Below are 26,049 nucleotides of genomic sequence, written 5' to 3' on the forward strand. Positions count from 1 at the left end.
GTGTGATTTTCCCCTCCCTCATTATCTATTAATGCATTATTGATTAACCACAAAGCCTGTTTTATATTAGTAAACATTTTCATATGGAATCCTTGACCACATGCCCCTTTCCATGGTTCTTGTACACCGTGTGGTCCTTGTTAGGTTGACTCCTTTTGTTCCGATCTTCCTCCAAATATGGAAATATCTTAGGCAATATTTTCTAGGTTTCTTAGAACTCTTCCATCAAAACTGAACAATTACTATTTGCTTTTTATTACAAACATTTATTAGCTAGTCAATTGGATCAACCTGCCTAAATGGTTTGTGGTATTCTGACTCTAGATTAAAAGCCGTTTTTTCTAAGGAGACTTATAATAAGTCCTAGTGTTGTTTTCACTTTGAGTCTTGTAAGCTCTCTCACTGATAATAACTCAGGTTTATGTACAGCTCTTTGCAGTATTGTTATCACATATATTTTTAAATTTGATCTTGTCCAGAGTTATATGGAGTATTCAGGACAGGGGTAATTATTAATCCCATTTTTCAGGCCAGGAGACTATGGCTCAGGATCTTAAATGGCGTGTGCTGATGAGTCTTTAAGTGCTAGAATTGTTTCTTGGCCACAGATCTTCTATCTTCTGTCCTACAGTGATCTTTTCAGTGTATCATAACCATCACTTATTAGAACAGGTCAAACTATGCAAAAGAATATAAAAGGGCGGTGGGATGGTGATTGTTACCAAGAAAACTGTTACTTTAATTTTTCAAGTACAAATCAGAAGCAAGTAGAAGAAGAAGAAGACACTTCATCATGGATAGAAGAAGAAAACCACCAAGTAAAAATGTGAAAATGAGCTGATAGGAAAACTGTCATGAAGAACGTCACATAGTGTGATTATGTACAACACTTTCCTTTCAACTTTCTTCTGTTTCTTGGAAGGAAGAGAAGGTACGAAGGAGTGGGGAGGTGGGTAGTATGAACAGGAAAAAGTGTTCTGCTGTTCAAGTTATGTTACAGGGAAGACTGATGTAAATTCTGTAGAGTGGACCTTAACAGGGAAGAAGATGAGAGAGAAAATGAGAAACACAGGAAGCACTTGTATCTTTATAGCTTAGGGGCAGTGCAGAAGGAACCCCCAAAAAAGTGGGCACAGGTGGTGTCTGGACATTAGGTTGACAGATGACAAATACTGTTTAGGTTCTCTCAATCACTGAAACAGCATAGACAGAGTGAAATACTAATTGTAGCTAGTATGGAGAAAATTACCTGATAACTAACATAGAGAGCTTTTTTTTTTTTTAAATCAGAAAATTGGCTTATTTTCTAGCACAGTGGATATGTTTCAGATGGAAACTGCTTGAAATATAAGGGCTGTGATAGTAAAGTCAGCGGAGACAACCAGATTCAGATTAATGATGAAAGCCTAGAGTAACGTAGAATAACTACACCTAATTACTTACAGTTTCAACGAGTGGCTCTAACTTTATGGTGAATGAGAATCACTTTGTTAAAACTGATTGCAGTGGCCCAGCCCAGCGATTCCACTTCCTTAGAACTTGGGTTGAACCCGAGGGTCGACTTTTCTAATAAGTTTCCTGACAGGTGCTGCTACTGTTGCTGATTCACATTGCAAACCATTGGTTTAAACATTGATTACTCTGAGTTTCCAGGGGCAAATGGGGATTGGTTAAAAGAGAACACAACCCTTCACTGTGAAGTTCTTTTAAATTCCCATCAGGAAAACAGACACTGATCAATTACAGAGAGGCCATCAAAGACTGGAGCAACCTGAATTGCCCATCCTGGCTTCTGCCAGGTCCTTGTTTCTGAAGGCACACTGTGGTTAGGGACCTGACCCTCCCACAGTACAAACTGGCAGATACCAGAAATGACAGCAGAATTTTGCATGAATCCCAAGTCTTTTAAACCACTACAATGGAAACATTTCACTTATAATCTATGAGTTCCTTTTGAAAGGATATTTGCAAACAACAGGAACTCCTGGTTCAGGAGGCAAACTCGGCGTCAGCAGGCCTGCACCTGCGCTGAGAACACGATATTCAGGTGTGTCCGTTCAGGATCTCTGTCTCCATCTCTTCGACTTTCCAAAAACCTGTTTCTCTGTAATTACATGTTCGGTTTCAGCATAGTGATTAATAGCCTGATTAAAGTTGATGTTTATCTGTTTCAGAGTTGCTTTTTTTAAAAGTGGAATTCAGTTAACCACCACGATGGTCGCTTTACTCACAAGGTATAGCCAAGAGGCTCTTTCCGTCTGATGGGAACATATAATTATGAACAAAATACTTTGAGAGATCATTTAAAGGCTATGCTTTTGAACACAGTCCTGTGAACTGACAGTAGACATTACAGGTCGGTTTCTCCTTCAGAGCTCCAAAACAAGGAGAAAAGAAAATGCCTCTTTCTCAATTTTATACTTAAATCAAATGTCTGCAGAACTCAATGTATGAGTCACCACCTCTTGCTGGCAGCCTCCCTAGTTACAGCAGGTCTTTTAAAAAGTGGTCTGGGGAAGCTATCTCATATGAAACAATAACAGTAATATGAACATTAAATATTAAGTAAATATTAATTAAAATAAATCTTAATATATGAATATAATGCAGAAGGTAGAAAGAAAACTCTAAAAAGTGGTCTGTGATATGAATGCACGTCAGAGTAAATGTAGACAAGAAACCTGTAGCAAGAATGTAATAACTGCATGAACAAGATGTACAAGCCATTATTACTCAGATACATTCTTTAGGTGAGGGTTACACTCTACTATATTAGTAAGCTGGTAATGTTAGGATATACGGTTTGTTCCAACAGATGCTTAGGCTCCATTTAGAACACTGGCACTGTCATTTATCAAATGGCACCCTGGCGATCTCGAAGAGTTAATGAGAATCTCAAATTTCCTATGCACTCCCCCACAGGAAAGACATCTGACTCATATTTTGCAGTCTAGCAAAGCAGTTGGCACCCCTGACATTCATGTCGTTCTTCTTAGAGCCCCAGAGTCTCGCCTACCAAGTCACCAGTCATTCCTGTCTTTTTGTCTGCATTTCCGGGGCAGCACTGCTGCTTTCCCCATTCACCTTCACCTGTTGGGACTCTGGACTGTTGTTACCATATGTTCCTGTCGCCATTTGTGCAGCCCTGGCTCCAGAGGTGGTCTCTGACTTGGCAAATTTCTCTTACCCTCTGACTGCCTTGGCACAACCATCTGAAAACATAGCTGATTCACCTCTAGGACTTATAACCATAACGTTTAATGAAAAAAGAAACAACGTTTTAAGGAAAATGCTGATATAATGGCTGAATACTTTGGCTAATACAGCCACATGAAAAAATACTAATGCAAAGCTAAACATCAAAAACTTAATTAAAAATGTTGATATGAAAATGTATGCTATCCATTGTTCACTATGGAGCTACATAAAGAGAGATTTCTCTTTAGGAAATAAAATGTCTTATTTATTAAATGAAAATACATTTCAATACACACTTTGATTATGCCAGTGATGTACATTTATTTTTAAGGTAGAATATTATTAACAATGTTTTAAAGAACATGCTCTGACACAGACCAGTTTGGGAATTAAATAAATAAATAAGTGAATTTCATACTCCAAACTGGCAGCTGAGAAATTTGGTTACTGTGTCAACTCTTTGAATAAATTAAGAGAGTTTTCATCTTCCCCCTTTTCAAAATAAATTAATCTTTGAGTCTGTACGCCATAACCTATATAGCAAACCTTCTCTAGAAAGTCACTGTATGAAAAACGTGAAAGACTGAAGTAGCAGAAGGCGACTCACATTTTCTATTCCACTAAAAGTAAATAATTTCAGCAAGTCATGATATCGGATAATATCCACACGTTTAGGGAGAGCATTTTTCCTCCTTCTTTAGGCTTGTTATTTGTCACACACAAAAAGTACTTTCTCGTAATTTTTCGTTTTAGTTATTTATTTCTGAAACCTGTGTTATTTGTCACACTCTATGAGGTTCAATTTTTTTTTTTTTTAATTAGCTTCTGTGGAACATTAACCTGTACATCTGGTCTGGATGCTGGTTTTGATGAAGGGAGCAGCGCCAAGTGTCCCTGTTGCTTGTCAGGGCAGTGAAGATACAAAGATTGAAGATAACATAAATTTATAACATGGAAGCTGACTAGGAGAGTCTTGCTGTTTCTTTATGTGTTGCCTTGTTCACAGGGCCATAATTATAAACTGATTACAGCTAGAGAAAAAAAATACTTTCATTGCTCTCCCCACTGAAGAGTAATTACTCTGTGGCACTTCACTGCCATTTTGTTGTTGTTGTTGTTGTTGTTATTGTTGTTGTTGTTGTATCTTTTGAACATTATTAGGCTTAGATTTTAGTATGGCTCTGGCAACCAGAAAAGGCAAGATAATTGTAATATATGTAAGATGTTTATAGTAATCATCTTAATGTATGTTATAAATCATATTGTAAAAAACTAGTATATACTGGAAATAAAATATCTTGTTTTCTTAGCTGTGTCGATTCCTACCATATTTGATGCTATTCCTCTCAGCTCTTTGTTCTTCTCCCCCTCTCCCATGATCATGTAAGTAGTTCAGAAAAGCCTGTTTCAAAGTTAGAATGCCATGTTACAAGATTTCAAATATGCTCTGGACAACATGAAGTCTATTTTTATGTGGAAAATGTCTTATATTTTATTAAGGCTGCTTTATATCCGCTGAGAAGCAAAACTATTGACAGTTTTTTTTTTTCCTGAGTTGACTTATTTATTTATTTTTGTGTTGTTTTAAATGGACTCAATCGACCTGAATGCTGTCTCACAGGCATAATCTGTGAACTCATCTCTTAGCATCAAGGCCTAATTAGTCTAAGTGCTTTTTTGGTCTGCTACTAATTCTATGTTTAACTGTAGTGTTATGATAAAGCCTATTTGAAGGATAAATAGAATTCATTCTTTATGTCCTTTAATGTTATAATATTTTATTATTACAATAGAGGGGAAAAATCAATTTCTCCCACATTCTTGGGCATAAGAGATATTTGAATGACTATGAAATAAAGAACATTTCAGGAATATGTATTATAAGTAGAACAGGAAATATTAAAAAGTATATACAGGCATATACCACAGAAATATTGTGAGTTCAGTTCTAGACCACCAAAATAAAGAGGATATCTCAGTAAAGTGAGTCACATGAATTTTTTTGTTTTCCCAGTGCATATAAAAATTATCTTTACACTATATTATATTGTGTGTAATACCATTATATCTTAAGAATAATTTAAAACATTTTATTGCTAAAAATTGCATTGCTAATCATCACCTGAGCCTTCAGCAAGTCATTATCTTTTTGCCCATGGAGAGTCTTGGTTGGTGTCTATGGCTGCTTACTAGTCAAGTTGCTGAAGGTTGGGGTGGCTTTGGTGATTTCTTAAAATAAGAAAATGATGAAGTTTGCCACATTGATAGACTCTTTCATTCATGAACAACTTTTCTGTACCATGCAATACTGTTTGATAGCATTTCACCCACAGTAGAACTTCTTTTAAAATTGTCGTCAATCCTCTCAAACCTGCTACTGCTTTATCAATTAAGATTATATCATATTCTACATTCTTTGTTGTCATTTCTACCATTTTTACAGCATTTTCACCAGGAGTAGATTTCATCTCAAGAAAGCACTTTCTTTGCTTATCTGTAAGAAGCAACTCCTTATCTGTTAAAGTTTTATCATGAGATTCCAGCAATTCAGTCACTTCTTCAGGCTCCACTTCTAATTCTAGTTCTCTTGCTATTTCTACCACATTTGTAGTTACTTCCTCCACTGAAATCTTGAACCCTTCAAAGTTATCCATGAGAGTTGGAATTAATTTCTTCTAAACTCCTATTAATATTGATATTTTAACCTCTTCCCATGAATCATGAATTTCTTAATGGTATTGAAAATGGTGAATCCTTTCAAAAATGTTTTAAATTTACTTTGCAAAGATCCATCAGAAGAATCACTTTCTGCAGCATCTATAGCCTTACAAAATGCATTTCTTAAATAATGTATGAAAGTTGAAATTACTCTTTCATACATGGGCTAAAGAATGGATAATGTCTTAGCAGGCATGAAAACATAAATCTCGTTGTACATCTCCATCAGAGTTCTTGGATGACCACGTGCATTGTTAATGTATTTTGAATGGAATCTTCTTTCTGAGTAGTTATCTCAACAGTTTGATCAAAATATTCAGTAAACCATGTTGTAAACAGATGTGCTATCATCTAGGCTTTGACGTTTGTACAGGCAGAGTAGGTTTAGCATAATTCGTAATGGCCCTAGGAGTTTCAGAATGGTAAATGATCATCATCTTCAAGTTAAAGTCAACAGCTGCATTATCCCCTAAACAAGAGTCAGCCTGTCCTTTGAAGCTTTGAAGCCAGGTATTCCCTTCTCTCTAGCTATGAAAGTCATAGATGGCATCTTCTTCCAATACAAAGTTGTTTCATCTACACTGAAAATCTGTTGTTTGTTGTAGCGATGTTCACTAATTATCTTAGCTAGATTTTCTGGATAACTCTCTGCACCTTCTACATCAGCAATTGCTGCTTCACCTTGAACTTTTATGTTATGGAGATGGCTTCTTTCCTTATAACTTATGAACCAGCCTCTGCTAGATTCAAACTTTTCTTCTACAGCTTCCTCCCTCTTCTCAGCCATCCTAGAATTGAAGAGAGTTAGGACCTTGCTCTTGATTGGGCTTTGGCTTAAGGAAATATTATGGCTAGTTAGATCTTCCTATCTATACCACTCATATGTTCTCCACATCAGCAATGAGACTGTTTTGCTTTCTTATAATTTGCATGTTCACTGGAGTAGGATTTTTAATTTTATTTAGGAACTTTACCTTTGCAATCACAAATTGACCAAATGTTTGGTATCAGAGTCCTATCTTTTGGCCTAGCTCAGTAAGTTAAATTATTTCTAGTTTTTGATTTAAAGTAAAGGATGTTCCACTCTTCCTTTCACTTTAATACCAGGTGACTCTGGTGGGGTTATTAATTGGCCTAATTTTAATATTGCTCTGTCTCAAGGAATAGGGAGGCCCGAAGAAAGGACTGAGACGGGGGAAATGCCAGTTGGAGCAGTCAGAATACACACAACATTTATTAGTTAGGTTTGCTATCTTATATGGGCATGGTTCGTAGTGCTCCCAAATGATTATAAAAATAATCTCAAAGATCACTGATCATAGATCACCATAACAAATACAAGAATAAAGAAAAAGTTAGAAATGTTGAGAGAACTATCAAAATGTAACACAGAGACATGAAGTGAGCAAATGCTGTTGGTAAAATAGTGCCAGTTAATTTGCTTAACGCAGAGTTTTCACAAACTTTCAATTTTTAAAAAGCAAAATATTTGTAAACTGCAATAGAGCAAAGCAATAAAACAAAGTATGCCTATAAAATTTGGAGAACAAGAAATAAAATAAATATAAAAGGTATCTTAAAGAGAGTTTTCAAGGATAGGATACCTCTGCATATTTCAGATAACTTTTGGAGTTTTTATTGGATTCAACCAAAAAGTCACTGAAGAAAGTAAACAGAGGAAAAGTATTTTCTAACCCGAAACTTTCAAATAGAATCAGGTGGAGATTTCCCCCTCATCTTTTGTCATTCATATTTGATTTTTAGCTGACATCTTTCATTTAAGAGCATAAAATTGATCAAAAAAATGAAAGTTTTAGAAATTTCTCTGAAAATTAGTGAAACTATTAAAAAGTATATTTACTAGAATTCACCTTAGTTGAAGAAGTTGCATAATCGAAATATGATGTTTTAAAAATGTGTAGAATAGAAGAGATCAAATATCCTAAAAGAGAACTAAAAGGTCCATAATTATTAAAGCACACAAGTATATGCCACAGCACGTAAGACCTAGAGATATTTAAAGAGAAGTCAAAAAGGAGCAAAAACATAGCAAAAAGCAAATAATTTAATAGACAAGTTGAGATGAGATACCACTTATAAAGTTGACCAAAGAGAATAGAAAATTCCCTTTATATATCATTTCATGAATATAACAAGAATTAAAGAATTGAAGGGCATTTTATTTTAATTAGATTGTGAAGAAAAGATAGTAATTGATTTGATAATAATTTTTCTGTAATCTTTAATAGTGAATTTTTACTTTTGAGAAAAGGTATATTTTTAAATAAAAATAAAAAAGTTTTTAAAAGTTAAATTTATTTACATGGTTAATTTCAAATGACTAGTATCAAGTAAAAAAGGAATACCGTAGAATTTGGCTGGAGTTATTATTCCTCCCTTAGTTTTTATTGTTGACTCTGGGAAATCTGAGGATTTTCATTGAGATAATTGAAATAACTGGCCATCTAAATTCTTTCCTACATATAACGTCCCGACGACATACGTTTCAGCATGAAGGCATGCCAACAAAATACACTCAGGGTAGTAACAGCTTGAAAATTATCAGTCATTAATATCTTTTCTTGAAGCAGTTTATCTCACTGGTATCAGAAACTTTTTGGACATGAATGAGGAGAAAGGAAGACGGCTATTTAGAGGAGAAAAATGATCTAGATCTGCCTCTAGAAGAGGTACTGGAGACTAATTTAGTCTTTCTCATGACTTGGTTAGATAATAACTTAACTTTGGAGGCAGAGAGAGCCAATACTGTAAGCAGAATAGTATTTGCAAAGTCAAAAGAATATGGCGCCAACAATTACGCTATCTATGAACTTAACTGAAGAGTGAAAAATAGTCACGCAATTCAAAAACATGGCAGATTAATCTGTTCTAGATTAGACCAGTATATTCAGTTGATGGACAAAAGTCCATACATGCTAATTATAATAATTTTAGAGAGATTTGAATCTCTTTTGACTATCGTTTTATTATTACGCTGTGTGTGAAATAAGAAGATGTTCTTATCAAGGAACATAATTGGCTATAAGATTGATTTTCCTTATAGAAAATAAAAGACAGGAGGTTGCCGCAAGAGGTAGTCTGTAGGGATAGGGCCTAAATTTTCTCTTAACTTTTGTTACGTGGAAGAAGAAAGGCTCCTTTGCTACAGAAATGACAATCATAGTAGGGGGTAGTGGACATTAACGTTTATTGGGATGTTGCTGTGTGCATGGAAATAAAATGATGAATGAAAATAAATATGGTCCTTGCCCTTGTGGACCATTAATGACATCATTTTAAAATCAGATAAGATACAGAGATAATTTTAGAAACAATAAAAAGGCACATACCTTCAAAGGGTTTCTTTTTTTCCTTGTTTATTTTATAAACCACAGTTGATTTCTTTGATGTTCATTAATTTGGTGAGTATATGAACTAGAAAAGAGGGTGATAGGTATTTTAAAGTTGAAGGCATAAAATCTCAATCCATAATGATTTGTATTCTATTAAAAAAGGACACAAGAAATTATAGTTTTCTTTTGATTGACTACTGATAACAGCACTTTGAGGTAGGTTATTTTCCCTTCCATCACTGATAAAGACACTGAGATCAAGAGAGGTTAAATCATTTGCCATGGATAACAGAGCTAGTAAGGAGAGAAATTTCTGTTATAAAGTTTACATTTTTCCTAGTGTTACATGCTACCTCACAAAGACTGGTACTATTAAAAGTCAAAATGTGGTGAGTGGGTTACTGTCCTTGGGTTTAGACACAAAGAAATCATGATTATATATCATTTAGGATTATGTCTAGCCATAAGTAACAGAGGGGGTAATAACACTTGTGTAAACAAGATAGAGCTCTATTTTTCTTTCTGGTAAAATCCAGAGGAGGCAGTTAGGGACAGGTGTAGTGGCTCTGCATTCCTCTGGCCTCAGGGACCTATGTTTCTGATTTACAACTTTGTCATCTCTAGAATGTGGCTCTAATTCATCTCTGTTCTGCATGGCAGGTAGAACTCCAGTTGTCACATTTGCCTTTTAAGTGGAGGATAGAAAAAAGGATGAAAAATGACTGAGACAAAGGGCAACATGCCCATGTGCTTTAAGAAAGGTTCCCCAAAGTTGCCATCCTGTACGTTTCTTTATATTCTATTGGCAGCAATATTTAGATACAAAGAAGGTTGGAGAATTAAGTCTTCATTCTGTTCAAGCATGTGCCCTGCTAAAAATCACGAGTTCTAATACTGTGGAAAAGGCAATGAATTAGTACTGAGGTGCAACTAATGGTCTCTGCCCAAATAGCCTTGCTGTGTGGTTGAGTTAGAAGTCAAACTGCAAGAGTCGAGATGTGAATAATGAAAAGTGGAAGTTAAATGCTCATCTGAGAAGCTTGGTTTACCAGGTGACTCCCATACCTGAGTCTGTCTCATTTTTAACAGGGTCTGATGGAAAAACTATTCTAAAACTCACACATTAAAAATTGCCTTTTCATACAGAAGCCAAACACACAAGACTGTCACAGGAAGTCAAGGGCCAAAGGTTTACCAGGAGCTTATAGAGTGCCATTAAATGAGATGGATCTATCTGAGGACCTGGTAATAGATCTATATCTTAAATCCACATCTGTTTGCTGTATCTGGACACATTCTTTGTTTAAACCTGAATCGTAATGAAAAAACAAGACAGTTTGAATAGATAGACACAGTTTGGATTCTTGGCTCCTCAGCTTAACTAGGTCTTTGATAATGGACAAGTTATTTAACCTAAGACTCAGTTTTCTTATCTAAAAAATAGGAATATAAAACTTGCTCATAGTTATTGCAAAGATTATATTAGAACATTTCCAACTTGTCTAGCATGTCTCATAATTGATGTCGATAAATGTTAGGTCTATTCCTCAGCTTCTAAAAAGAATGCTGTTTATGAGTATTTGTACACTTGAGCCATTATGTCTAAATGTTTCCTTTATTATATCTCCCTGTTTTCTATCCACGTCCTTGATGTTAGTAACATAATCTAGGGAGTAAAAATAAACCACTGAGAACAGAATCCAAAAAGCAGATTTGTTAGAAATAAATGTAAAGTGCATCTCAGGCTATGATTTTCACATCGCTTCTAAATATATCAGATTTCTATTTATAAATTTTCTCACAAAATGTGTTTTGATATTCAAAGCATGTGATGAAAGTTTAAAGATGAAAATATTTTCAGTTCTCTTTTGCATTTGCATGCATCGAAAGTTTAAAGATGAAAATATTTTCTTTTCTTTTTTTTTTTTTTTTTTTTTTTTGCCTTTGTGCAAAGGGGTAATAATGAGAGATTCCAGTGGGTCATGATCCATCTTTCAAGGTGAAACCTGGGCTTCTTGCCAGAACAGACCCTTGGTGGTTAATTTAGTCCTTACGGGGCCAGAATTTCACTTTTGTTTTGGAAAATTTTCTAGGTTCAGATAGGACTCACACTAAATCATGAGCTACAATTTAGTTTATATGTAATGCTGAAGGACATCACGGTTTATATTAGATTGTTTTTTTAAAAGAAAGACTTCTCAAACAAATCTACTCCCTTTTCACTGTAATATATGTTCCTAGTCAAAAGCTATAGTTTTTGATCTTAGGCAACACAGTGTATGAGTTCTGCTTAATGAATACTGATGTTTTATTGATTGTTTAGGAAGTGATGAAATACAGCCACAGGTTCCTGATTTATGAGGGGTTTGAAATGAGCAGTTACCTCATTTTGGATCTGTTGTTTCAACAATGTCTAATGCTGTTAGTCTCAGATGTTCTATTTCCTCTATTACGGAAATTATCCGACCAGTCCGTGTAGAGAGAAAAACAAACAAACAAACAAAAGAACAAAAATGCCCCTACTGACTCTACCTTTTATGTACACTTATTTAAACATAAAAGTAGGAGGCTTAACTTTAGTTTATTTGATGAAAGTTTCCCAGTTAAAGGGATGGAGGCTTTCTGCAAGCTAATTGAGATTATTTTATCAATATGCTTTTCTTTAGAAAGAAACTCAGTTCAGGTTGGTTGAACAAACATTGATATCAACCAAAGATGTATTTGGGCACCATTCTAGGCCCTGTGGATATTCAGAGGAGGCAGATCCAATCCATCTTTTATGAAGTTGCAGATTATTGGGAGAGAAAATAATATTTAGAAACAAACTGTAAATCAAAAATGATGGTGGAAAGATGAATCCTGCTTATTCATTAAACACAGTCTGCAGCCTCTGTGTTTACTGATTCCTGGGGAAGGCTTGGAATGAGTGGATGGCTTGCATCCCTGAAGATGTCTGATAGAAGCAGAGGCTGATTGAATTAATTGGAAGGCAACAAGAGAGGTCATCCTGTCTGGTCCCTGTCCCTTTGAAGGATGGCACAGAAACTCAGCCAGACAGATTGCGACCTGCTTTTATCAGCCACTGGCATTATACCTACACCTGTGCTGTGACCCCTAAAATTGGGAAGAAAAGTAGAAGACCCAGGCAGTCACCCAGAGGATTGACCAAATTGTACAGGGACAAGGACTGTTTCCTTTTTTTTGTTGTTTGGGTGGATGAATACTACCCACAGATGCCTTAAAATTTTCATTTAAAGGATATGCATTTTATAGGCAAGGTATTTCTAGTTTTCTCTTTTTAATGCAAATTTGTTATAAAATCCTTGGCTTTCATGTATTTGGCATTTTTAACCAAAAAACATGGTTCTTTGAATGTTGTTGGTTCCCACTGATACTCTTTTGAAGTTGGCATGACAACCTTGCCATAACTCACACCTGCTTGCTATTCATTTCTTCCCATAATTAATGAAATTAATTCTCTCAAAGCTTTTCATTCCTCATGGGCAAACTAATTTAGTGATTCCCTCAAGTTTTACTTATTCTTGAGGGAATTTAATTACAAGGAAAGAGAAAATGCAGCAGAAAAACAACGTGATATAAAGAGAACGGTCATGGGATTTCGTGGTTCTTTTCCTGACTCTGCCTGCTCATGAACTGTTGGCCCTGGAAGAACCAGTGTTCCTCTACCTCAGTTTCATCATTTGTAAAATAAAAAGATTGACCTAATTCAGTGAGTTTCAAACTTGTTTTGACTGTACTCTAGTAATTTCTTACAATTGACAACCCAGTACATACATGAGTTGAACTGAAACGTTTTGAGAAACAACACTTCCTGTTACTATATGTGATACACTTGATATCTATTTTCTTTATTTAAAAATATGCTGTTTATGACCCACCACATTGATTTTAAAAATCACGTAAAGGTTATATCACGCTGTTGAAAAACAACAGACAGGGTAATTTTTAATGTTGTTTTAACATGATCATTTCTATTTTATTAGTTTCAAGTTCTAGAGTCTCATAATTTTTTTTTTTTAATAAGTAACACTGCTTCACTGTTGACAAAATCCTAAAACAAAAAGAGTGAGAAAGTAGAGGAGTAGATAGGTGGAACTAGAGAGAGTGGACGCACTCTCCTGTGTGTGTTTTTTATGCAGACTGTCATATTTACTGTTCAGCTTTTTGTTCAAAAGAGAATACCTGAGAGAATATTATTAATAACTTGCCAATAGAATGACTGAACTTGGTTGTTGGATGACAATACAGTCTTAGAAACAATCCCTGTGCCATCTCTTGACCCAGTTTCTGGGTTATAATTTATATCCTTAGAACTTGAAAGTAATAATAAAAATATAAACCCAGTGATGGAACCTTGACCTGAACATGTAAATACCACGAGCAGGATACATTCCTGTAGTGCCAAGTGAGCAGACAGAATTTCCAGGAGGCGCAGGCTAGTGGCATTTCCCTGGCCTGTCTTAAGAGGAACAAATGCATTATGTTGCTCACCCATTGGGCAAATATGCAGTTAGCTGGTGGTACAGTGGATTCCTGGCCTAGACAACGTTGCTCATCTCATTGAACAGCACGATCTGCCCAGATCGATGAGCCAGGAACCTAGAAGTCACTCTTGGCAGTACGCTTTGCTTCTGTTCCATCCAAATCCTGTCAGTTTTATCTCCTACCATGTCTTAAGTGCATTTATATTTTTCCATCTTCAGCATCACCTTAGTCCATGGCATCATATGCCCTTGTTCAACTCCTGAAATAACCTTCCAACCAGCCTACCCCGTCCACTCTTTTCTCCTTCCTGTCTGTTCCACAAGGTATTAGTTTACCATTATATCCAGCACAGTACTTAATACATTACACAAGCTTAATGAATGAATTATAATAAAGACGGTAATAAGGAAAACAGAATTCCCTTATACAGTACTTACTATTTTCAACATACTCTTTAGATTACCTTATATATCTTAACTCATTTAATTATGACAACAGCCCTATGAACAGATGCTATTATTATCCCCATTTTACAGAGAAGGAAACTGACACATAGGAGGTTAAGGGACTTAAAGTCCTATAACTAGTAAATGGTGGTGTTGAGGTTTGAACCCAGACAGATTTGCTCCAGGGTTGTTCCTAATCATTGAAATTAAATTACCTTTATCATGTTTATTGAATGAGTATGAGTGTGTGTGTATGTGTGTGTATATACACATACGTATAAAATATTATATTCTTATTTCTTTTGTTTGTGCAAATGAAAAAGTGTTGCACAATATAGATGGTTAAGTATTTTGCAGCTTCACATGACAGATAATGGTGTCCATCTATTGACTACTTAATGTGCCAGATGCCCTTCACTTAATCTTTACAACACCCACGCAACATAGGTATGAGACATGAATAAGAGATTCAGAGAATGGGTCTCAAATCTTGATCTGTTTTATATCAGAGCGCATGTTCTTTTGCATGTTTCTTGTGCAGAAGAAATAGGACTTAATCTGCAATTAATTTTAAAAATTGATACAATTCTAATAAAAGCTCCAATTTTTAGAACTCGTTTAAATAATTCTAAAGTTTATTTGTAAGAATAATCGAGATTTTTTTAAAAAAAGTAATGCTTGAATTTGCATGAACAGATGGTACAACTTATTATAAAGCTACAATAATTTTGAAAAATATAGTATTGGCATATTGAGAGATAAGTGGCCTAGAGCATAAATTTGAAATATATATCGAAGAGTATATTGGGGTTCAATATATTAAAAGTGACTTTATATAAATTAATGTGGAAAATATTCAGTAAATAGTCTGGAGAATTGGTTTACAATTTGGAAAACATAATGTTAGGTTCTTACCTTGCAATGAATATCAGAGAAGAATTAAATGCAAAAACCTGAATCTATTAAATGAACTTAAGTACCAGCATAAAACCATGCTTTCCTACAATATAAGACAATTTTTACCATAGGTAAAGTGAATACAGCATATTTTAAAAAGTATATACAGAATGACTTTAATTTTAAGAAATAGAGAAAGAGAGAAATGCTGTAAGGCAATAGACTGGTTTGCAAATGGTGGTTAACCTGGTGGGCTAATAGATATTATTTTCTTCTTTATACTTTTCCCTACACTTACATTTTTAAGGTTGTGTGTTACTTTTGTAATTAGAAAACAAAAAATTTTTTTAAAGGCAAATTCTAAGCCATAGCATAGAAGTTGCAGTAACTACAAAATATTTTGAAATGGGGGACAATAGAAGTCTTATTTGTTGAAATGGGAATTACAAAGGGAAAATCTGAATTCTTTTACGGGGGAACTTTAATATACTTTAAAGACAAACTCTTAACCAAATGCCTTTTCTTTGGGAATTTAGGGATATACTTACGAAATAATTTTCTCCTCTGAATGTCTTTCTTTTAAACTGGTTGTTTTGCCTAAAGATACACTTTTAATCTTATTTGCCTCTTACCTTAGGCTTTTCAGTGTTTAAAAAACCCCAGGGCATTGCATGGAAAATTTAACACCTGAAGGGGACACCTGGCACCTGCCTGAAGCATTTTTCATTTCCTGCTGGGCACAAAGAAGAGAAGTTATTGTGGGCTGATGTAGCACTCTTCAGTGGCTGATTTACAAGTGTCTCCTGATGTGTTCTCAGGCAGTTAAGAGCCTTCAGTTCCTGGGACTACATTTAAATTGAAGAAAAAGATCTAGAGCTGGTGATTTTCAGCGGAGGACCCTTATCTTCTCATTTTCTCTGCCCTTTGTAAATAGATAAGGCTGAGGCTCAAATTAGTCCATTAGTTCAATACATTTGTTTATACATGTCTTTGCAAAAGCCTACTGTAGAATCCACAAAGCAGAACTTAGGTGGTAGAATTTTCTTTTGAACTTGATGTTATTTTCCTAGAGAAATGCTATAGACTTATGAACATGTATACACATATACACTCTCACCTTCCAAAGCTAAAATACTCTATTGATTTTTATGAATATAAATTTATAAGCCTTATTAGCTTTAGCTTTCACCACAAATATCCAATCATCTTGCTTATGAATTTCAGCCATTTTACGCCAGTTTTATCTCAGGCATATGACTGAAATTCACAAGCAGGATAATTATTTTGTACTTCAGAAAAATGCTTAAAATATCATAGAAATATAGTTCTCCTTTTTACTATATTTTGATATAAATATTGTCATTTGTTATTAATTGTTAATATTTATTAGTAAAAGTTTTTGTAAAAATATGTATTATTTTATAATATTCTTTAATTCCTGCTTTATTACTCTAAACATACATACATACACACACGCAGTCTCTATTTACTACTTAATTTAGGAGACAAGTCAGTCATATGCCTAGTGGCTGAAATTACACAGGAGTTCGAAGAAGTGAAAATGAAACCTGGTTTGAAAGAATTAAAGTTTCATGGAGGAGGAAAATATATAGTAGTGGCAGAGGCTTTGAGTCGGACCCGACTTTATCATTCACTGCCATAGCTGTGTGATCATAGGTAAATTATTCAACTCGTTGAGTCTGAGTTCCTTTATCTGTAAAATAATAATAATAATTAATAATATAAGGGTAAAGAGATACTATTTGTGAGGTACCATGCCCACTTTATTTATGTGTGTCCTCCTTGTTCCTTTTTGTTTCTCTGATTTTATTTTTCCACATTTTTTTTTCTTTAACTATTGGATCACAATAAAAAGAGAGATATGAAAACTTTTCTCCTTGATGAGAAATCAGGTTCAATATAGAGCTCGAGTTTAAGAATAATGCGAATGTAGTAACACAGTTAACCAGAAGGAGGGTAGAGGAAGAAAAATCCAGGCTGATTTTTTTCCAAGTGCAGAATTTCTAGATCAACGATAGTTCAATTATGGGATATTCCAAACTGTTTTAGATATGAAGCTTAGCGATGGTACTTGCTCAGTTACACCTTTTTGTATTTTTCGAGTGATCTTAGTATAAAGAAGAAGCAGAATTAAGAGAAAGTGCTGTAGAAACCGAAATTTTAGAACTGAAGGGACCCTAATTGATGATCTTACTCAACACTCTAATTTCCACTAGGAAGTAAATAGATGCCAAAAAAGTCATGACTTGACAGAAGACACAAAGTCAGTTGTTTGTGATGTTAGATCTAGAACTCAAATTTTTGACTTCTCGAGCTATTGGTCTTACTACAGTACTGCATCAGGTGGCTTAAATTATTGCCATGTTATAAATAAATAAGCAACCATATCGCCATTACATGATTACTCTATACATTTATTTTTTAAGTAATTCGATAAATTTATATAAAGTCTATACTATGGGAGAGGCTGTAATAAATAACAAAATATTTAGAATGAGTCATTTTAACTGTAGTCTTGATGTAGTTGGGAAACTGTCATAAATTCAATCTTCTTATTCACCCAATTTTGCAAATTCTGTTAATGGTGCTAATATTCTACCTAACCTCAAACCCTTACTCCCATATTTGTTGATCGCATCCAACCCTTATTCTCAGATTTAACCAGGTGCTCAAATACTGTCCATTTGACATGTGAAATATATTTTCTCTCATTCTCTTCTTTCCCCACTGTTTGAACCTGTTTCTGCTGTCTATATACCCTGCCTCCCAGCTCGTATCTCTACCTTCAAGCTACGTTTGCTTCAGTTTACTTTTCACATCATTGCCAGAAATAATTTTAAATACCATTCATAGCTCTCTGTTTCTGACTGAATAATATTCAGTATTTAAACCCAGCATTTAAGATGCTCTTTGATCCGATCTGGGTTACTGAACTGAAAAAATAATAATAATAATATATTAAATCTCACTGCTCCAGTCGAACTCAAGTTGGCATCTTACTGAAGCTTGGAGACTGAGAAGGAGACATCTGGAAATGAGTGAAGAAAGTTAAAGAGTGAATATCTAAGTGAAGTTCTGTGGGTTGGAGTTCTCATGTAGTATTCAAGGATGTGAAAGTGGAGCAGAGAGAGGTGGGGTGGTACCAGCAGTTAGGGACCCCATTACGGATGTCTCCATGGGCAACTTTGCCAAGTCGAAGGCTTAGGCTTAGTGAGGCTCAGGACAGTGTCCAAAGCCTTTTGAATTGTGTGTCTGAATCTAAGTCTGCCTCACTGGCCGGTCCTCCTGCTGTGGCCAGTTGCCTCCATCAGTCAGTTTGCCTTTCTGCCTTACTACAGGACCTGTTTGCATCCTGCTGCAGTTTGGGAGGTGTACACATTTCATTTTCATATTCTAGTGCTTAGGAGATATTCCTGCACAATGGAACATGCTTATCTTTCTTTCCCATCCTCCCTCTATTGTATCCTTGAAATCAAATCAGTTTGATTCAGTAAAAGATGACTTATGTTTGCTAACTTGATAGTGATTACTTTTTAGCGTGAGATGCAGTTCTTGGCATGGTTCTCACTGATTTAAAAGTCACCCACAATGCCGTCACTACGAACATGTGAGCTTTTAGAAAAGCACAACGCAGAGCATGACAGGTCTTATATGCATAAATGTATTTATTCATAACAGTTCATTCACAAATTCTCTTCTTTCCTCTGTACCATCCTTTCCACAGAAACCTCAGGAAATGATTTAAATATTTAGAGCAGTTGCTGTATATTTAAGAAAAAGTTAGGGAGGAACTAAATAAGTACTTTTTAATCTATAAATTTAGAGCGTGGGATTATTTCTACTACATGCTAAAACTGTACTAAAAAATTCAATCAATTGGATGTTTCCTTTCCCAGGAGAACAAGAACTGATATAACTTCCATCCCCCCACCCACCACTGATTCGATCAGCTGTTTATTAAGTCATCACTACATTAACGTTAGAAGATTTATATGCATAATTTTAGGAAAAAGAATAGCTTCTAACATCTCAATTTTTAAAACTAAACTACATCCTGATAAATGAGAAATTCTTAGAAAAGCAAAGCTCAGTACTGTGTGTCAGTCAAAGAGTTTAAAATTTATGCCATACCCATCTTAAGCACTCACACTGTTATACACACAGCACTTTGACAATTTGAGCAGATTTGTGTTTTTAGTAAGAAGGAACAGAAACCAAGAAGGTGCACCAGGATGTGTGAAAGGTGTAAACTGAAGTACAGTGATATTGATTGGACCAATAAGAATTTGCTATGTGTTCCAGGAACATGAGATAAAGTCAGAAGTTTTAGATTTTGTTAATGAAAACATAAAACGATCTTACAATAAAACTTATGAGGCTGATTTCATCTATCACCACACAAACATTTTGCTACATGTTGTTCATTTTAAGCTATATACGAAAAACACATCACGACTTTATAATCAGTGTTTTAAAATGGATGGCAGCCTTTGACAATATTTAGTGCTTTATAGCAATACACTAAGGCTAACTTTAGAAACTGTAGCATAATGAAATTTTATAGCCAATTAGGTTGATGAGTCACTGTCAGCTTCCTGAATTCCTTTTTTTAGGTGAAAGAGAGAAGCAGATGTAAGAAGTGAGGAGCAGACTAGTTCTTGTAAAATCTTAAGTATCGTCATGAAGTTGAAGTGTTTGGAAATAAAAAAATACATTGTCTAAACATCCGGAAAAGAAATCAAATAATTTCTTTTTAAATTTAGAAATGGTAATAGTATTCAGTCTTTTAGTTTGTCACCATGTACTTACATGGACTTAGAAAAAGACTTATAGTGTCCATTGACTCATGTGTGACAATAGTCACTAGACAGCCTTCTAACCTTTACCTTAAAAGAAAAAATGGATATATTTAACCTTCACTCAAACTAATTGGAATTTATAACTAGTCAAAAAAATAGTTTGATTAGTGGTATGATATATGAGAATTAAAATAAATCTCTTTATATATATATATATATATTTAGGAGAATCCGAGAAAGATTGTGTTGGTTAAGTTGGAGCAGCTCTATTAAAATTGATCAGGAAAATGTTTTATGTAACTTTATCCTAATTATTGAATGCTTGGAAATACATTTATAGATTGATAGGGAGATTGCAGTAACATTAAAATAAAATAACAATACATTAAATCTTTAACATTTTGAAATAGAGTAAACTCAAAAACATAAACTGTTCATACACATCTAGCTTTTATATATATTCCATGGATTGTGGGAAATTTCCAAATTTCTTAACATTCTCACAGTCTTTTTGTTCTTTGAATCAATCTGACTTGGCCATTTTCTGCAGTTCTATGCCTTCTGACAATGCTCCACATTGTTGAAATGGAGACATGGAAATCCTCTCTTTTTCTTTAAGGTTCATAAAAGAAAACAATTAGATAATCAATGTTCACAGAAGAGATGCAAATGTGCGTGCGTGTGTGCGTGTATGTGTGTGTGTGTGTGTGTGTGTGTGTGTGTGCAGCAGAGAGATTAGCAATACAAACAACATATCCTGGAATATTAGTGTTACAAACTGAATGTTTATGTCTCTCTCATATTCATATGCTGAAACTTAACCCCCTAATGTGATGGCATTAGGAGGTGGAGTCTTTGAGAGGTCATTAGAATTAGATTCAGTCATGAGGGTGGAGCTCTCATGAATGGGATTAGGGCCTTTATAAGAGTTTTGAGAGAGCTTGAGAATACAAGAAAATGGCCACCTGCAACTCGGAAGAAAGCCTTCACCAGAACCCAACCATACTGGCACTGTGCTATAAGATATAAGCTCCTGTTGTTTATATGTCACCCAATCTGTGGTACTATGTTATAGTTACCCAAACTGATTAGGATAGATTGCTGGGTTTTGAAATTATAGATTTATCATGTCTCCAGTTGTGAGATTCTGATTCAGTAATTCTGAAGTGACACTGAGGAATCTCGTGCTTGAGAAGATCACCAAGAATGGAACAACTATGCTGGGATGCGTAGTCTTCATTTTCAGTTATCAATTATAGGGCTGCAAAATAATGAAGACAAAGGTGTCCATAGGCAGGCCGAGGGAACTACCCTCAAAGTAGTTATTTCCGTCTTAACTCAATAAATTTCCTCGTCATTTGCCTGTTTTGTTTTGTTTTGTTTTGTTTGTTTGTTTGTTTGATAATCAATCATACTGGTCTGCTCAAGACTCTTCAGTTTTGGTCCTACATCCTGAAAAACACCTCAGTTCTGAGCTAACCAGAGTGACTGGTCAGATGAGGTCTTTAAAGAAATAATTGAATCTTTTTGGCTCCTGTGCCCATTTTCAGTATTTATTCATGAATTGTCTATTTTGTGGTTAAAACTGTGGGAAAGGAATTTTAGGCAGAAGCTGAAAGGTCTGTGTTCACAGGTCACTTAATGATATTCTGAACATAAGTAATATTGTCCTAGGACCCAGGAGACAAAGCAACACAGAAATAGAGGGCATTGTCCCCATATCTGCATGGACCTTAGCTTAGATCATGTAGCTGAGGCAGGTTGAAGGAGACATTACATTTTTTTGCAATTTAAAGATGTTCTTTGTTAGATCTTCCTTCTTCTTTTGGGCCCTTGATCCTGCAAAACCTTCAACAGGAGGTTTTTAGGGAAATAATGATGTAATTTTCTACAGTGATAGCTTGGTATTAGAGCTATTAAAGTTGATGTGGAGGCAGACTACATAGCTATATGGTAGGTAATTGGATATGTGAGCTAAAGTCAGGTTATATAAAAGTCCTAGAAAACTAATTTTCCAGAAAGCTAGATTCTAAAATGAATTAAATTGATTACTCTACATTGGTCTAATTATCTGATTATGGAGTCTGATTTATATTTCTAGACTTTAGAAATAATGAATATTTTGGATTCTGATTTATATTTCTAGACTTTATAAATAATAATAGGCAAAGGTGTTGAGACAAAATGGATTCTGAGGTTGGAAAGAAAAGAGATCTCAATCTTGAGGAATGGAAAGTTGAGCCATTAAAAAATTTCAAAAAAGCATTTGGAAAAGGAGGAGCGGAGTTCAGCATCATGGCAGACTACAGAGAATAGGACACTGAGCACCAGCATTTAAAGGATTAGAGCATTACAAATGGTTGAGACCAGATGGAAAACATGTTCACTAATTGAATGAATAAAAATGAATGACTTGACCACTAGATTTATCTAGAAGAAAGTCGCCGGTTTTATCAGAATGTAAAAACCCAAATAAAACAACCATTTAAATTCTACTCTAAATTTAGAGGAGATAGTGTGAAGAAAAGAAATATTTGTTGAATTTAAATGCTGTTAAAGGTTACTAACTGACATCCATGAGAAGGTCTAAAGTGTTTGCTTTTGGTCTTTGCAAGTGTTACTGATATATAAAATTGGGTGGATGCGAAAACCATAGGAGATTCTTTTGGTTTCCCTAGTAAGCTCCCAATGTCCTTTCTGCAATTTTTTTCTTGAGTGCTCAACAGTCTTGTCTTCTACCATAATTTTTTCTGGGAATTTAGAGAATCCTGGGCTCCAAGTAAGAGACCTGGGGATGGTTCCTGTATCTGATCTATGTGTCCCAAGTAAATTTTACCTCCATGTGTCTCGGTTTCTTCATCTTCAGAATGAGAATGTTAGATTATAACTAATTATACATTATCTAACTTTAACACTGAATTTATCATTTATTTTTAATTACATGCTTCCATTACATATTAAATGATAAACCCCAAGCTAAAAGTAATCCCCAGTACCAATTCTTAGGAATATGCCTAAACACAAAACAGTTATTCTGAAAGATATTTATTTTGAGAGATCTATATCTTTTTAATAGAAAATTAAAAGAGATAATTGATGGGGATCTAATGTGCAGCATGGTGACTATAGTCGATAATACAGTAGTTTATACTTGAAATTTACTGAGAGATTAGATCTTAAAAGTTCTCACCAGAAGAAAAAAAAATGGCAACTATGTGAGGTGATGGATGTGTTAACTAATCTTATTGTGGCAACATTTCACAATATACATATATATTGAATCATCATGTTGTATACCTTAAACTTACATGATATTATATGTCAGTTATATCTCAGCAAAGCTGGAAAAATAAGAAAAGAAAAGAAAAGAAAAGAAAATAGAAACATGAATTCAAGAAGAAAATAAATTGAATGATTTTACTGAAAATAACCAGGTTCATTTAAGGAACTATTGTCATTTAATATTTACAAAAAAGGCTCTCAGATAGAGCATATTCAAAACAAGAACAAACCTTGGTGTGGGTGACATCTGACTTTGGGTCACTAATTAAACAATACTTCCAGAGCTGACATGAATAGCAATCTACACATTTTATTTAGAAATCAAGTCATTACCAAAATGTTGTGTAATTACTGGAATGCACACTGTAATAGAACCCAATAAGGTGGAAATAAAAATAATAAAATGATATGTCTTTTATTTGCTTTATATCTTTTTGTTGCTAATGAAATAGTTTGTTATTTTCAAATACAGAATTCAATACCTAGTTTAAAAACATGGCTCAGTAAATATAAGACTAAAATAATTGGGAATAAAATCAAATAGTTTTGCCTTATTAAATGTACTTCAAATGTGGGAAATCTTAAACCTAATGCCATCTTTTGGTGAAATGTAACAGTGTCAACTGATGATTTTCCTTTTTATTTTGCAGGGCTGGAGCGAATTGCGCGGGATTCATCTTACGAACAGGAAGGAAAGGTCCAGTTTGTAATCGACGCCGTGTATTCCATGGCTTACGCCTTGCACAACATGCACAAAGATCTCTGCCCCGGATACATTGGCCTTTGCCCACGAATGAGTACCGTTGATGGGAAAGAGTTACTCAGTTACATTCGGGCTGTAAATTTTAATGGTAAGTTACAACTATTTTTTTGTCTCTAAATACTTTAAAAGAAATGGTATGTTTTCTCCCTGTACATACATAAAAAAAAAAAAATAAGCAAAGTGGAATGCAGAATTTGAAGTTTCTCTTTTTAATTAGAAATGTGAAGTTTTTCGCCTGCCTTAAATCTCCCAAATACTTTTTTTTGTGCTACTATTAATCTGCTTCTGAAAGAATTAGAAGTTAAAAATAAACCTCTATCAATCATCATATTCTACTTAAATATCACTCTTTCAGAAATAACTTAGGAGGCTCATTTGGAACCATAGACAACAAAAATTAGATTTCTTTGAAATTGTTTCGTTCATGCTGTTGTTAGAGAAGGAATTGTAGACATTTTGTTTTGAAATGGATTTTAAGCTCTTTAAACAGTATGTTGATTTGAGGAAAGTGAATGATTTGGAGTTACGATGTATTTACATTCTAAGAGTCCTGTGTTTAGCTTCTGCATCTTCTTTTTCCTTGTATTTCTTTCAATGATTTGGTCAATTTAGAGCAATGAACTGGATCATGTAAGGTAGAACTACATACAATGAAGTGTCAGTGGGATTTGCCTACTGCAGAAGCTGAATTGCTGCTTCTGTGAGTGTCACAAGAAATAGATACAGAATATACTGGATTCATAGCATTTGGCTGAGAGTAACCCAAATGCCTGTCTGAAATGATGGATTTATTGAATGCTGTTTTTTCGTAGAAGTTGTAATGGTTGCTGCCCATGACTTTGACCATTATTTTCAAATGAAATGATAGAATGCTCTGAGCTGTCTAATTCTTTCTGTTTGGCTGTAATCCACACAATGGACATGCCTCCAAGCCATGCACAGCACTGTACTGTCCATCACAATACACTCCAGTGACCTCAGCTGCCAGCTTTTCTCAAAAAAGCACAAGGTCATCTTCAATTTAGAATTCAAGAGGCAACTTCTTTTGCTTTGTTCGTGCAACATGAGACAAAATTTGGTTTACATTCAACACAGAGCATTCTCTTCTTTAGCAGAATTTTCATGAAGCATTATATAACATTAATCTTTTTGTTAAGAACCTAAGTATGAACGGAAATTTGAAAATCATTTTCTTGCAATTACCAAATTGAGCAGAAGAGGAGTGTTGCAAGTTTATTTATCCTGTTGTGAGGTTGAAGAACATTTTATTTATCTAAATTGTTAGAAGGTAGGAAGAAGAATGCAAATGAATGTATTTTTTTCAATAACCGAAGCTTACCTCCAGAAAATAAGGAAATGTTTCAAAGAAACTCTAGACTAAAGTATTTTACAGGTGAATTACCAATTTCTCTTTTATCTTAACCATAGATAAAATCCTAACCCTTCCTTGATGACTTCAATTATTATACCACACTATAATCTAATGATGCTATTAAAGACTATTAAAAATGTCTTAATGTCTAATGATTAAGATAATTTGCCCCTAGACTCCAATGGTTTCTGTCCAATTTTTATAGTTTTTTGCCCTTGTGCATTATCACACTAATGTTACTGTGATTTTTTTAGGTCTGGCCCTTTCCATATATGCTTCTTTTAATCCACCATGGACAGAAAAGCACACATACAATTTCATTTAGTCAAGAGATATTTATAGAACACATAGAATGTGTTAAGCAATGTGATAGGTGCTAACGGTACATTACTGTGGTAAAACCAGTTAAAACAGATATGAGATTTAGAGTTCCTTGGGGAACTGAGACATTAATAAAATAAGGTATAATTATATAATCTGTAATGAGTCCTGGAAGGAGAAGTATGCTGGACTAAGGGTTTATAATAGGAGAATGTCATTACTCTAGGGAATGAGGAAGGAGATGAGTGACAGAGATATGGGCGAAGTAGTTGTCAGGGCCAGATAGATCATGAGAGGTCGTGTGGTCATTCTCAAGTTTTGTTCTTCATCCCAAAAGCCACAGAAACCCACTGAAGCATGATAGACTGTATCT

General features: G+C 34.6%; 1 protein-coding gene across 6 annotated transcripts in view; it reads left to right on the forward strand.

Moving 5' to 3' along the window:
• The window catches only part of GRM8 (glutamate metabotropic receptor 8), a 674,240-nt gene that overhangs the window by 396,412 nt on the left and 251,779 nt on the right, over positions 1-26,049 (forward strand). For all 6 annotated transcript variants that reach the window (XM_036230954.1, XM_036230951.1, XM_036230952.1 and 3 more), the window contains one exon: positions 23,871-24,071. In XM_036230954.1, coding sequence (XP_036086847.1) covers positions 23,871-24,071 — 201 coding nt within the window. The remainder of the gene's footprint in view (positions 1-23,870; positions 24,072-26,049) is intronic.

Source organism: Rousettus aegyptiacus, unplaced genomic scaffold, assembly GCF_014176215.1.
Source record: "Rousettus aegyptiacus isolate mRouAeg1 unplaced genomic scaffold, mRouAeg1.p scaffold_m13_p_13, whole genome shotgun sequence".
Lineage (NCBI taxonomy): Eukaryota > Metazoa > Chordata > Mammalia > Chiroptera > Pteropodidae > Rousettus > Rousettus aegyptiacus.